This window comes from Lampetra planeri, chromosome 21 (assembly GCF_965212315.1).
Source record: "Lampetra planeri chromosome 21, kcLamPlan1.2.h2, whole genome shotgun sequence".
NCBI classification, from domain to species: domain Eukaryota; kingdom Metazoa; phylum Chordata; class Hyperoartia; order Petromyzontiformes; family Petromyzontidae; genus Lampetra; species Lampetra planeri.
The window spans coordinates 677898-691513 of record NC_136127.1 but is presented as its reverse complement, the minus strand read 5'-3'; the positions used below and the strand labels follow the sequence as shown (position 1 = coordinate 691513).

At 49.0% G+C, this 13616-nt stretch overlaps 1 protein-coding gene across 2 annotated transcripts in view; it reads right to left on the bottom strand.

Moving 5' to 3' along the window:
- LOC144724496 (uncharacterized) overlaps positions 1–13616 on the bottom strand; it is a 101907-nt gene that overhangs the window by 33930 nt on the left and 54361 nt on the right. For both annotated transcript variants that reach the window (XM_078603693.1, XM_078603694.1), the window contains one exon: positions 2971–3081. In XM_078603693.1, coding sequence (XP_078459819.1) covers positions 2971–3081 — 111 coding nt within the window. The remainder of the gene's footprint in view (positions 1–2970; positions 3082–13616) is intronic.

Here is a 13616-nt window from a genome sequence, read left to right as displayed (position 1 = left end):
GAAGCCTTGATTTCTTGTCATATGAGGGGAAAGTTTGCCTGAAAGTTTCTTTGGAAACGACGTCATGATAGTCAATGTGAGAGGGGGCTCCAATGGAAGGGGCGGATAAAGGCAGCAGGCTTGGTGAGCGCGAGGGACATCGCCTCTGATTTATCAATGAAGAGTTTGTATCCTGAGGCCATTCCAAAAACCTCAATTCTCTGAAAAAGTGTTGGGATTGAGGTTTTGATTTCAGAGAGGGTCAGAGGGATATACTCTGCACGTAGCTTGATTTTATGCTCTCTTGCTCCAAATGCAATTTCCCAAATCTCTATTGTGGCTCTAATCATTGCCGCAAGGGGTTAAATTGCATTTTCCAGTCTGGAAAATAATGTTCTTGTGGAATTGGAGGAGCCGCTGAAAGGCAAATTTGAATTTCAGACAAAGGGTGGTGATTTTCTCATTCAGGAGTCTGTCAAGTTTAACTTTGGTCTGGGTTATCTCCTCCTGGGTGACTGGCTTCTTAGAGGATGTACAGTAATTGTTGTCACGTAAACAGAACATGCTAATTCGTCACTAGTATAGCACACCGGTGTGTTGGAGAGCCAAGCCACAACATCTACAATCTGAGTATGACGTTTCACCAGTAATTACAACAAGCTTCATCAGGCGACAGCCAGGATGGTGGAGAAGTCCACCTGTTTCGTTCCTTATGTAGTGACTTAATTCTAGATTTGAAGCTTTCGTGACTGCAAGGATTCATATTCTTAGGTTTTTTCGGTAAAGTCACGTAGGTAAAACATCAAAATTAATGGAAAAAAAAAATCACGACGTTTCGGAGGCAACACAAGTCTCCGTCATCAGGTGGGACCGTCACAGCCGGATTAGCTGCATCAAGTGAGGCAATGATTCAAGATGTAATCCCTTAAAAGCAAGTTTAGGGGGGAGGAGAGGGGGGGGGGGAGCTCATCAGAATGTGGTAGCCAATGAATGGAACGTATCGGGAGGGAGGGGGGGGGGGCTCAAAGACGGCACGGAGTGCCACGTACAACGCATCGGGAGGGGGAGGGGGGCAGGGCCAAAAGGATGGACGACGGCTTGGACGCGGTTGCTGCTGCACACGCCAACGCATTGGACAGAGAGGGGGAGGGGAGGCCTGATACACATGATAGAAAGAACGAATTGAGTTGCATTTGTGGTGATTGCTACATTGGAGAAACGAAACGTCATGTTTCTGATCGTGTCCGCGAGCACAAGTCAGATCTGAAACACGGCAGAACTGATTCTTCGGCCGTTGCCGATCATTGCTACAACTCGGTGGGCTCTCATGAAAATTGTCTTTTCCGAGACCAAGGTTCTCTGAAAACCTCCCGGCTACCATCAAAGGTTTGTACACGAGGCCATACAAATATACAAACACAGACATAATTTCAACCGTGATGATGGGTACAAACTTAGTAATCATTGGAAAGATGTTATCAACCACGCAAAAAAGACTTAATTATACTTTTTTGGACCATCTTATCTGACAGGCACTATTTTACTTTACTTTACCGAGTGTTAACATCCCCAGTGTTTAACAGTACTCTCTTCATTGTTCTGCCAGCATTGGTATAAACATGGGCATTTTCGTTCTTTTTCTATCATGTGTATCAGGCCTCCCCTCCCCCTCTGTCCAATGAGTTGGCGTGTGCAGCAGCAACCGCGTCCAAGCCGTCGTCCATCCTTTTGGCCCCGCCCCCCTCCCCCTCCCGATGCGTTGTACGTGGCACTCCGTGCCGTCTTTGAGCCCCGCCCCCCTCCCTCCCGATACGTTCCATTCATTGGCTACCACATTCTGATGAGCTCCCCCCCACTCAACTTGCTTTTAAGGGATTACATCTTGAATCATTGCCTCACTTGATGCAGCTAATCCGGCTGTGACGGTTCCACCTGATGACGGAGACTTGTGTTGCCTCCGAAACGGCGTGATTTTTTTTTTTATTTTCATTAATTTTGATGTTTTACCTACGTGACTTTACCGAAAAAACCTAAGAATATGTAGTGACTGTGATTGTCACTGTGTGGTGCCGGGCTTACGAAGCCACGGCGGATAATGTGCTGACATTATGTGTAGCTCGCCAACGGGGCGTAGTACCAGCCCTAGCGGGGCTTGGGTGAGCGCTGGTCAGCGCGGAGGCACCGCGAGCAGTGTGCGGTGCGGGCTCCCGGTGAGGGAGCGTCAGCCAGCCAGGGTTACGTTGGGGCATAATACACTGGTTGACCTGCTGACACGTGACCGGATGATATTGGAGGGGGGCCACCGGTGGATGGGGGCCACTGGGCGGGTAACGTAATATAAAAGAGCTCTCTGTGGCCTTCGAGAAAGAGGTCGAGAGATCTGGAAGGTGGGCGGGGCGAAGGGCGGAGCCAGCGCCAGCCCAGGGGGATAAAACGGGGCCCTGTGAGGAGCTCGGGGTTCTTCGTGTGCTGGTATGAAGATCCACGTCGGGAAGAAGAAGCCTCTAGCCAAGCGGTCCGGGACCCCGTTTGTGGTCCGGGCCGGGATAGCGAACCGTGTCTAGTTCTGCCGTAGCATGGTTAAGATGGTCATTCGAGACCCGAGTGTAGATTGTGGAATGTTGTGTTAAAGTTGCGTAATAAATAGTGTTGCTCCCAAGATAACGTCTGCGACTAGTTGGACTCACTACACTTATATAGAGACGTAGATGTGACAACACAACTTCCTGCTTATCAAGCAAGGTTGTTACCATTAAAGGAGAGCTGACCTCCTGTTTACAATCTTGAGCCAGTAAGTTGGCCACAAAATGTATGGCCCAGAGGTTGTTAATAATTCTGCAGGGTCAGCCTAAAGTTATAAATTGTATAAAAAAATATATCTCTCTAACCACTTATACATAATAGGTTCCCAACATTAGTGAATCAAGGGGTGTAATGCTGAAGCCAATACATATCAGGAAAGGTTGACCATGATCACGTTGCAGAGCTCACCTTGAGGGCAAAACAGTATTCCGTAGGAGCTTTGTATTTCGTCCGGAAGTCTTGACCATAGTACACGCTCACGTGATCAAACTGAATGAAGCAGGACAGGTCACGCAATGTCTGAAAATTAAACACACGTGCAAAAAATATTAAATCCAATCACTGTATTAATCGCACAACTGGAATACTTTTGGCAGCCAACATTCCGACAACAGCAATGTGATCGTCATAGTTGCTTTAATCCGCGTAATCTCCATGGACACATTTGCAAAAAAAAAAATATTCCAGGATTCTTAATAGATTTTTGGATTAGGCCACGTAATGGCTTGACCAAATCTGCATCATGCTAAACCCTTTCCCATCCAACACAACTGAAAGAAAAAGGCCAATTATCATTGTTTTAACTCACCGCTGAGTTTAAGAACAAGTCTTCTCAGGCACATTCAGCATGAGATACGCGGCGTTTAACTTGACACTACAATCCAGGAAGTATGATACTCCAACTTCCCAGACTGTTACTCTGACTTCCTGGATCTTGTCCTGATGATGCTTGATGCCGCACTCTTAAGCAGACAGTCTGACTCAACTGCTGCATTTGGTTGCGAGAATTGTTCTTCAACTTACTGGTAAAACACGTAGGCTTTCGCGACCAATATTATTCATAATCAACGTTTTTGGGTTTAGATCGCGTTATTTATAAATGTGTCGTAACCCTCCACCACCCGACACGGCCAATCAGGTAATACCAAACGCAGTTAAAATAACACATCACATAAAGTCTTCTAAAGCTAACAAAATACTACACAAAGCTAGCGAATTATTATTAATAGAGAGAATACAACACAATAGGAGTGAATTATCCAACATTTCTGAAACGCTAAAGCATTTACACTTAAATATAAGCAATAGTGTGTCCGTGCATGATTGGAATATAATCGATACTATAACACAACAATCGGCTGATAATGTGTTTAATCTAACAAATGCTAACCAAATTAACAAATTTCAAAGACTTTACAATAAACAAATCCCTATTAAAAACGAACAATTTAAAAACAAAACCGTAATGAACTTGACTAACACTGATTTAACCACTGACATGATTTCTGTCCTTTCTAAAGGCCTTAACTTTGCCGTTACCCCACGCACAATTCCAGTGGATGAGATAATTGCTGAGGTAGAATCAGCAGTAAGACTCCTTCCACATAATGAGGCAGAGATGACTAGACACGAGGTTGCCAAAATAATTGAGAATAGTAAAGTACCAAAAGTAAATATTAGCTCGAACGAGGCAAAAGCCTTAAGAGAGCTTCGTCTAAATAAAGATATTGAAATCCTAGCAGCTGATAAGGGCCGCACTACTGTAGTGATGTCACGAGCCGATTATGATAATAAAATTAAAGATTTATTAGAGGAAATTACCTACATTAAAATTAAACGAGATCCAACTAATACTTTGGAACGTAAGACTACTGCAATCATTGCAAATTCATTAATCCCAAAAAATGAGCAATTCCTAATTAAGCCAAGGGCTTCAAAACCACCTAGACTGTATGGGCTACCTAAGATCCATAAAATCGGCATCCCTTTACGACCCATAGTCAGTACAATTGGCTCTGCCACATATAAATTAGCAAAATATGTAACTAAACAAATACAGCCCTACATCGGTAGGACATCATCATTCATAAGAAATTCAGAACATCTTGTGAATATGATCAAAGATATTAAACTTAACCCTAATGATATTTTGGTGAGTTTTGATGTGATTTCGCTATTCACTAAGGTTCCAGTGAGCGAGTCGCTTAAATTACTTGATACACTGGTAAAGAATACAGGTTTACCAAAAGATATTCCGAAACTCGCTGTTATGGAGAGGCGAATTCTTTAAACAAAGGGAGGGAGCAGCAATGGGATCTCCTTTATCTCCTGCTATAGCAAATTTGTACATGGAAAACTTTGAAACCAGAGCACTTGCCTCGAGCACATTAAAACCATCCTTTTGGTTTAGATATGTGGATGACACTTTGGTTGTCTGGCCACATGGCAAAGATACACTTAACGATTTTCTAAATCATCTCAATGCACAAAACCCGGCCATTCAGTTCACCATGGAAATGGAGGTGAACACACTCCCGTTCCTAGATATTTTACTTGGGCATGGCCTAAACGGTAAAATAACACACAGCGTTTACAGAAAGCAAACGCACACTGATGCCTATCTGAATGCAGATTCACATCATCACCCAGCTCAGAAATCCTCTCTTATCAAGACGCTCATACATCGGGCTAAAACAGTGTCAGATGGTGAAAGTCTAGTGAGAGAGATTAAACATGTTAAAGAAGCACTAAGACAGAATGGCTACAATAATGCTCAAATTAACAGAGCACTAAATGCCAAATCACGATCGCAAAGCAACACTGCTGAAAGCGATCAGATTATCAAAACAATAAAAATATCATTCATCTCAGGAGTTACTGACAAATTAGCCCGTGTTTTGCAAAAGCAAAACATTACAGTAAGATTTGGTACAGTACACAAAAATCAACAACTAGTAACGTGCACTAAAGACGAATTACCTAAATTATCAACAGAAGGTGTATATCGGATTAATTGTGTATGTGGCAAATGCTATATTGGACAGACAGGGCGTAACGTTAGTGTAAGACTAAAAGAACACCAGAGAAATATTAAACTATCGCAAACACAACTGTCAGCAGTGGCAGAACATGCATGCCAACAGGGACACTCAATTGATTTTGACAACGTTGAAGTGTTGTGTAAAACTAGTTACTACTGGCAAAGACTAATTAGAGAATCCATTGAAATTGAGAGAAACAGAAATAACTTTAATCGCTCAGACAGCTACAGGCTTAGTGCGGCCTGGAAGCGTATTATTAAATAAGATACATTACAATTCCTTATAAGGGAAACAAACACTAACTGATTACTAATGTAGCATAATCACAATAAAACACATGCCAAATGATTACTAATCTACAACTCGCATCGTAACAATAGCCTGATTACTAATCTAGTATATAATTACAATAACCCCCCCTCAAATCTTTGCACCTGATGAGTTAATGAGTTAATGATGACGTCACTCTGCTGCTGCTCTATATAAGAACGGAAGACACAGCAGAGCCTCACCATTCTGGCGAATTGCCCGATGATGCTGGATGCAATTACCAGCGAAACGTCGTACTCAAATTGTAAATGTTGTAGTTTCACGCTTCAACACACCGGTGGGCTAAAGCAGTGAACTAATTGTCCTTTGTCAACGTGACACTTTTTTACTGATTGGCCGTGTCGGGTGGTGGAGGGTTATGACACATTTATAAATAACGCGATCTAAACCCAAAAACGTTGATTATGGATTACTGGTAAAAGTTGAAAATATAATAAATGGTACATTAAACACTTTGGCTGTGTCGGGTAGCAGAGGGTTTTTAGATTCAGATTTGGGGCACCATGGTGGCGAGATGTTAACTACCTCACTTGGTATGCAGAAGGTCGTGGGTTCTATCCCAAGCCCTGACACCTGTATATTTGGAGTTTGTGTGTCTCTCTCCCCATGATCGCGTGGATTTTTCTTTGGGTCTTCTGGTTTTCTCCTCCACATTTAGAATCAACATCATGTATTTAGAGTATTTGGCTGCTGTAAATTTCCACATGATAATCCACTTCTTTGAGCTATCATTTGGGATAGCCAGGTCACTTCTGAAAAAACAGCTATATAGCTCAGTGGGCCTCACTTGGTAAATAAAACAAACTTTATAGTTTTAGTTTAGTCAAATCATTACATTGCATAACCCAAAACTCTTAGAGGAATCATATTACGGCTCCCTCTCGTTTTACGTGGGGCTTGTGTTCTTGAAAAATGATGCGTAACTCAAAATCGTGTAAATTAAACAGTAATTTCCCATAACAAAAAAAGGAAGTGGTTTGCAGTTAGGGAAAGCATGCTATCGAACCTCATTCTCACGTCTACATATTTCACTGGTTACAGTAACATATTATATTTACAACACAAGCATACATGTATTAAAGATAGCAACAGCCAATTTTAAGAAAATAATAATTAAGCAAACCAAAAATATTTTTAGCATGTAGTGAAGATGTTTACCGGAAATATTGGTAGGCAAATGTATGCAACACAAAGTTCATGCGGGACAAGATCTTAAAAATGGTTCGTGAGATACTGACTGATGCTGCTGCCCGTGCTTTGTGGTTGCCGTACTGCACCTCAGGCAGCATCGCGACTGAACTTTGCTGCCTAACGATGAGCTCGCAACGTGTTCCCCGTATACCGTGGCCCGATGCCCTGGAGCGCGTTATTTCCATAACAGTGCGCACGCAACAAAAATAAGTGTAAATTAATTGAATGCGCTATTTCTAAAATCTCGCTACGTTAAACGTGTGTAGAGACACAGATGCCTCTACGTAGGCCTCGGCAAGGTAAGGTAATTTACCTTTTTTACCGGGTAAAAGGGTAAAGGTAAAGGGTAAAGGTGTCGACATGCCAAGAGGTAAGTTAAAGGGTAGGGTAAAGGTAGCTCGGAAGAATTACCCGGTAGGGTAAAGGTAGCGCAAAATATTACCCGGTAAATACGGTACCTTGTTTACCGCTAAAAGCTCCGTGGCGCAGTCCGTGGCCTACATTTAATAAGTAATATTAAAACAAACTTTATTAAAAACACGCTTTTATGAAACGTACGAGTAATGGCAGAACTCCACGACTCCAGGAAGTGGCCCCGAAGCTTGCCATAACGTAAGGGACCGTGGCCAATTACAGCAAACGTCAGTTGATTGTGGACAATTAGACCCAAGCCGAAACATAAAATATAAAAAATAATGTTTAAAAACATATTTTTTATGATAGGATATAGTATTGTCATCAGTATGACCTACGTATACCAAGTTTGCAGTCGATACCACATTAGGAAGTGGGTAAAAATTGAGTTTCAAGATTTGAGGATACAACAACAACAATAACAACAACGACAACAACAGTGTGAGTTAAAAGAAAGCGTGTAAAATTGGAATCATCGAGAGTATTCTATTTGAATAAAGCGCTCTACCTAGCATTTACCGTTATAAACCTTGTTCATGTGTAGTAGTTGCCTAGTAATTACCCTGTAATCGGGTAATTTGTATGGGGTAAGGGTAAAAGGTAGGGTAAAGGTAAGCTCGTTGCTTTTTACCTTTTACCTTACCTGCTAAAGGGTAAAAGGTAGGGTAGAGTGATTGTATTGTGGTAAGGTAAAAGGTAGGGTAAAGGTAGGCTCGTTGTTTTTACCTTTTAACTTTTACCTTACCTTGCCGAGGCCTACCTCCACGGGTAGCACGATCTAAGGGCACGTGACCGGAAGCGGTGCTCGATTGGACGAGCTAAAGGGCATGTGTCCCGAAATGGGCCCGATTGGACAGGCAAGGACATGTGGCCTTGATACAGTAAGGGGCGGGGCCGGGGCCAAGGGATAAAGGGGGAGCGTAAGGGGGATTCGGGGTTCGTTTTAGGGATCCAGCTAACAGACACGCACATAGTGAGTAGCCTAACTAGAGTTAGCCACACTTAGTAACAGAACCCAGTTTACAGTAAAGTTGTTAATAAACGCATTGCCTCCAAGAACGGTGCGTGTGCGCCTCAGTTACATATGTAGTGGTGGTGTTGACGTGCGCCGACTGTGATAGTGATGGATCACGGGGCGGCGCGGGGTGCGGGGTTGGGCACGCGTTGTGGGCGTGGTGTGGACGCGCGCGCCGGGAGTGACAGATGACGGGGCGGCGCGGCGTGGGTGGTGAGGCACGCTGAGATGTGGGAAAACAGGATCGTAGCCAGCGCCTAGTGATTGGTCGAATAAGATGGGTGCTCGCAGCGACGTCCGCAGGTGAGGTATAAAGGGGGACGCGCGAGAGCACTCGGGGAGAGTTACCCAGTTGAAGACCCGAAGACGGAGCTGAAGACCTAGTGCCCCGAGACCCCTAGTCCCGCCGTCCTTGTGGGGACCGGGGCCCTGTGTGGCTCGGAGGCGAGACTGTGGGACCCGGGGTCCGACGCCCACGTGGGTCGGGCTGGGGACCCACAGTCAAGACGGACACCCCGGGCAGGGAGTGTCCCGAATAGCTCAGTGGGCGTTAGTCGCCAGAATAGCTCGGGGGGCGTTAGTCGCCAGGGTAGCTAAGTGGGTGTTTGTCACCCGATTAGCTCAGTGGGCGTTAGTCGCCAGAATAGCTCAGTGGGCGTTAGTCGCCCGGGGTAGCTAAGAGGGTGGTTGTCACCCGATTAGCTCAGTGGGCGTTAGTCGCCAGAATAGCTCAGTGGGCGTTAGTCGCCCGGGGTAGCTAAGAGGGTGTTTGTCACCCGAATAGCTCAGTGGGCGTTAGTCGCCAGAATAGCTCAGTGGGCGTTAGTCGCCAGGGTAGCTAAGAGGGCGTTAGTCGCCAGGGTAGCTAAGAGGGTGTTAGTCACCCTAATAGCTCAGTGGGCGTTAGTCGCCAGGGTAGCTAAGAGGGTGTTTGTCACCCGAATAGCTCAGTGGGCGTTAGTCGCCAGAATAGCTCAGTGGGCGTTAGTCGCCAGGGTAGCTAAGAGGGCGTTAGTCGCCAGGGTAGCTAAGAGGGTGTTTGTCACCCGAATAGCTCAGTGGGCGTTAGTCGCCAGAATAGCTCAGTGGGCGTTAGTCGCCAGAATAGCTAAGTGGGTGTTAGTCACCCGAGATACTAAGTGGGTGTTTGTCACCCGAGATACTAAGTGGGTGTTTGTCACCCGAGATACAAAGTAGGTGTTAGTCACCTGTGAACGAGTTTGGTAAAATAAAGAGTGTGTTACCCGTGAAGTCGTCTCCCGCCGAGTTACTACATTACAACTGGCGTCAGAAGTGAACCTGTCTTCAAGAAGAATGGACACGAGGAAGACTACCCGTACCCACGAGCGAGGTCGGGAAGACGACGGCGTACCGGGGACACCAACCTCGGGAGGAGAGGACGAGGAGTTGCCGCCGATGCAGCACTTCGCGGTGATGGCCGACACTCCGCTCGCCTCCGACACCAGCCTCCAAGACGCACACTCCAGGTTGGCGGAGTTGCTACTCGCCGCCGCCGCTGTCTTGGCGGACATCTCCGTTCCGGCGAGGGGAAAAACGGCTGCGGGGTTGGTGGAGAAAGCGACGTTGGAGGGATCCCGCCAAAAGGCGCTTCGCGCCAAAAGTCTGGAAGTTGCCGCCGTTTTTGAGGGGCCGCCATCGATTGGCGGGAAACACGGACACCACGTGACCGGAGACCTCCGCTCAGCGCAGCCCACGTCATCAGCGCGCGCCGGAGCTCTCCATTTTGCGCCTGACAACCGAGCCGACATTTTACACAACTACAGCGGAGCGCGGGAAAATCTCTCCGACGTCGACGACGATCGGGTCCTCCAGCAAAGATTGCCCGCGCTGTCGGCGTTCAAGGCGGATGGGGGCGACTGGGGAGCCTTCCAACGAAGGTTCCTCGCTCATCAGGAGATGTCGGGGTGGTCCGACACCACTGCCCTGCGTGCGTTGCCAGCGATGCTCGACGACGACGCGCTTGCAGCCTTCACATCTGCTGCAAGGTCGTCCCGCTCTACGCTCTAGGCCGCACTACACCTGATGGCGAAGGTGTTCGGACCGCCCTCCACGTGTCGCCACCAGTTCTACGATCGGCGGAAGGTGGCTGGAGAAACGACGCTCGCCTATCGCACGGCACTGCTCGCCTTGGCGGACGCAGCTTTTCCCCGCATGGATAAGGAGGGGAAGGACGCCATGGTGACGGAGCAGCTGCTGGCGTTGGCCCACGAATTGGGGGTCCCCATCAATGTGGCGGACGAAATGGATATCTGCTCCCTGGCGATCGCCACGAGCATTCACGCGTACGAGGTCCTCAAACGCAAGCCGGGGGTCGTCTGCAAATTGGCGGGGTACGCGGCACTGGCCGCCACGATCGCCGAACCTCAGCCAGCTGCGGATCAGGAGCAGGCCTTCGCTGCATCGCGTCCGGGGGAGTGGAGAACGGGAGGTCGTTCGCCCACACGTTCATCCCGCAAGCTGGAGCAACCGAAACCTACGACGTCCCTCGTCGTCTGCTACAACTGCGGCCTTCGGGGTCACGTCGCAGCCGGGTGCCGGGCCCCGCGTCAGCGCGCCACAGGACCACGTCGGGACGACGACCAGGCCCACAAGTCATCCCAACAAAACCCGGCAAGTCGCGGCACCTCACACGCTCGGTCCACAAACACGGCACATTCGGGTCGCCGCTTGGCGGTGGGGGGTTCGCGGCTGGGTGCCGGGGGTTCATTTCGGCGAGGGGGGTCCGTACACGGCCCGCAAGCAGTCGAATGGTCCGAATTGGCCCACAGGATAGTGGCTGCGTCGGCCGGGTCGTCCGTGGTAACGGGGTTTATTGACGGGGTTGAGATCCGGGTGCTTGTGGACACGGGTGCGTCGGCCACTATCATTTCGGACCTTATTTATAACATTCTTCCCGTCCAAAGTAGACCCCTTCTGCCAGTGGACGTGCCATTTTATGCGGCGAATGGGGGATCCCTGGGGATCATCGGCCAGATTCGGGCGACTATTTGCATTGGTGACATCAAATTGGCGGGCCCTATTTTTGTATCATCATCGCTGGCCGTTCCCTGTTTGCTAGGTACGGACTTTTTGTCCAAAATGCCCATCAAAATTCTCATAGATCAGGCCTGCATTGAGCTTCCGTCAGGTCGGCGGGTTGCGTTCTTGACGAGCCCTACCAAAATACGCACGGTTTGTGCGACGGTGCAGGCGCTGGCAACTCAGACTGTACGGGTGCCCCCGGGATCGCAAATGTTGGTACCCCTTCGGTTGAGGAAACCACTCGAGGGGGGTGCGGAGGCACAGGGGGTGCTGTTGGGGCCGTCTAACAGGGCCAGAAGGGGCCTCGACTTAGCGGTTGCTCAAACCATGGTGAGAGGGGACAGTGAGCCGTTCGAAATGGTGCTGAATACGGGGTCGCGGCCGGCCGTAATTGCGCAGGGAACGGTGCTGGCTCACGCCGCGCCGCTACCCGTTGAGGAACGGCTCGGGGCTCAAGCAGATTTCACTGTCGAGTCGCATCCTCCAAGTGACGAGGGGACAGAGTGGTTGGACTCGTTGTGTGCCGGTTCTGCTAACTTGCCCAAAGTGCAATTGGGAGTCGACGCTCCCACGGGGAGGGATTCGCTGTTGTCGTTGCCCCTCATTGAGTGGGGCCGTCTCCAAATGTCCGACAGCTCCCTACTTACGCTACGTCGAAAAGTTGGCGCTCCCGAGCTAGGGGATGCGCGGGTCGGTTCCTGGGTGTGCAGACAGGGCCTTTTGATGAAGTGGGACAACATGTCCCGGCGTCACGTGCTCGTTGTGCCTGTTGCTATGCGGGGTAGGGTCGTTCTGGCAGCTCATGAACGGCTCATGCATCTGGGTTTTCACAAAACGCTCGCCCTAATCCAGCGAGACTATTATTGGCCGGGGATGGGTAACGACGTGGCGAACATTCTTAAGGGATGCGTAGGGTGCGCCAAAAGAAAACCGCCACCATTGGCAGCTAATCCACCGCTGCAATCCATTCAAGTTTCGCGCACAAACGAATTGGTTGCGTTGGACATCTTGGGGCCCTTTCCTGCTACACCGAGGGGAAATAGGTTCCTGCTGGTTGGCGTAGAATACTTCACCCGATGGCCCATGGCATGGCCACTCGCCAACCAGTCGGCTGCAGCGGTGGCGGACGCCTTCGTCCAGGGTTATGTTTTGGACAAGGGCGCCCCCGAACGCTTGCTGACGGATCAAGGAAAGAATTTTTCGAGCGTTTTGTTGCGCGAGGTGTGCGATCTGTTGGGTACAATGAAAGTGCGTACTTCCCCCTACCACCCGCAGACTGACGGGATGGTTGGGCGTCTGAACAGGACGATTACGTCTATGCTGTGCCAACAGGTCTGCGACGATCAGGTTGATTGGGACTTACAGGTGCCGGGGGTACTCGCGGCCTATCGAATGGCCCCTCATGCGGCGACGGGGTTTTCCCCATTTTTTCTTATGTATGGGCGGGAGGCCGATCCGGCCATGGACGTCCAACTGGGGATTTCCCAGCCACGTGCAAAATCAAAATTGGCTGACCACATCAAATTTAATATCGCCAAATTGACTGAAGCGCGGGAGGCGGCGAGGTTCAATTCGCGGTCTCGGCAAATCGCGAACGAGAGATTGCATGGGCGGAGGGTGCATACGCATGATTGGAAACCAGGCGATAAGGCCTGGCTGCATTGTCCACATGCACCGTTGGCTACGTCCCCCAAATTGTTGAGACCTTGGAGGGGACCGGTGGAAATTGTGCGGGTTGCACGACCCCAGAGTATACAGATTAAATGGGAAAAACGCCGTTGGTACGTGCACCCCTCCCGACTGAAGCCCTATGCGGCACCGTGTGACCCCGTTCTGTGCCGTAACGACCGGGCGTGTGATGTGACCGTCGACTTGGGGAGGGAGGTGTCGCAGGCTGCTCCTCACGTGTCTCCACCTGACCCACCCCCAGGTGCCTCGGGCTTGACGGCTGCTGACCGTCGGGAACCTGAACCCCGCGGCACGCACGGGTCCTCGATGCCTGGCCAATGTCTTCCTGAACT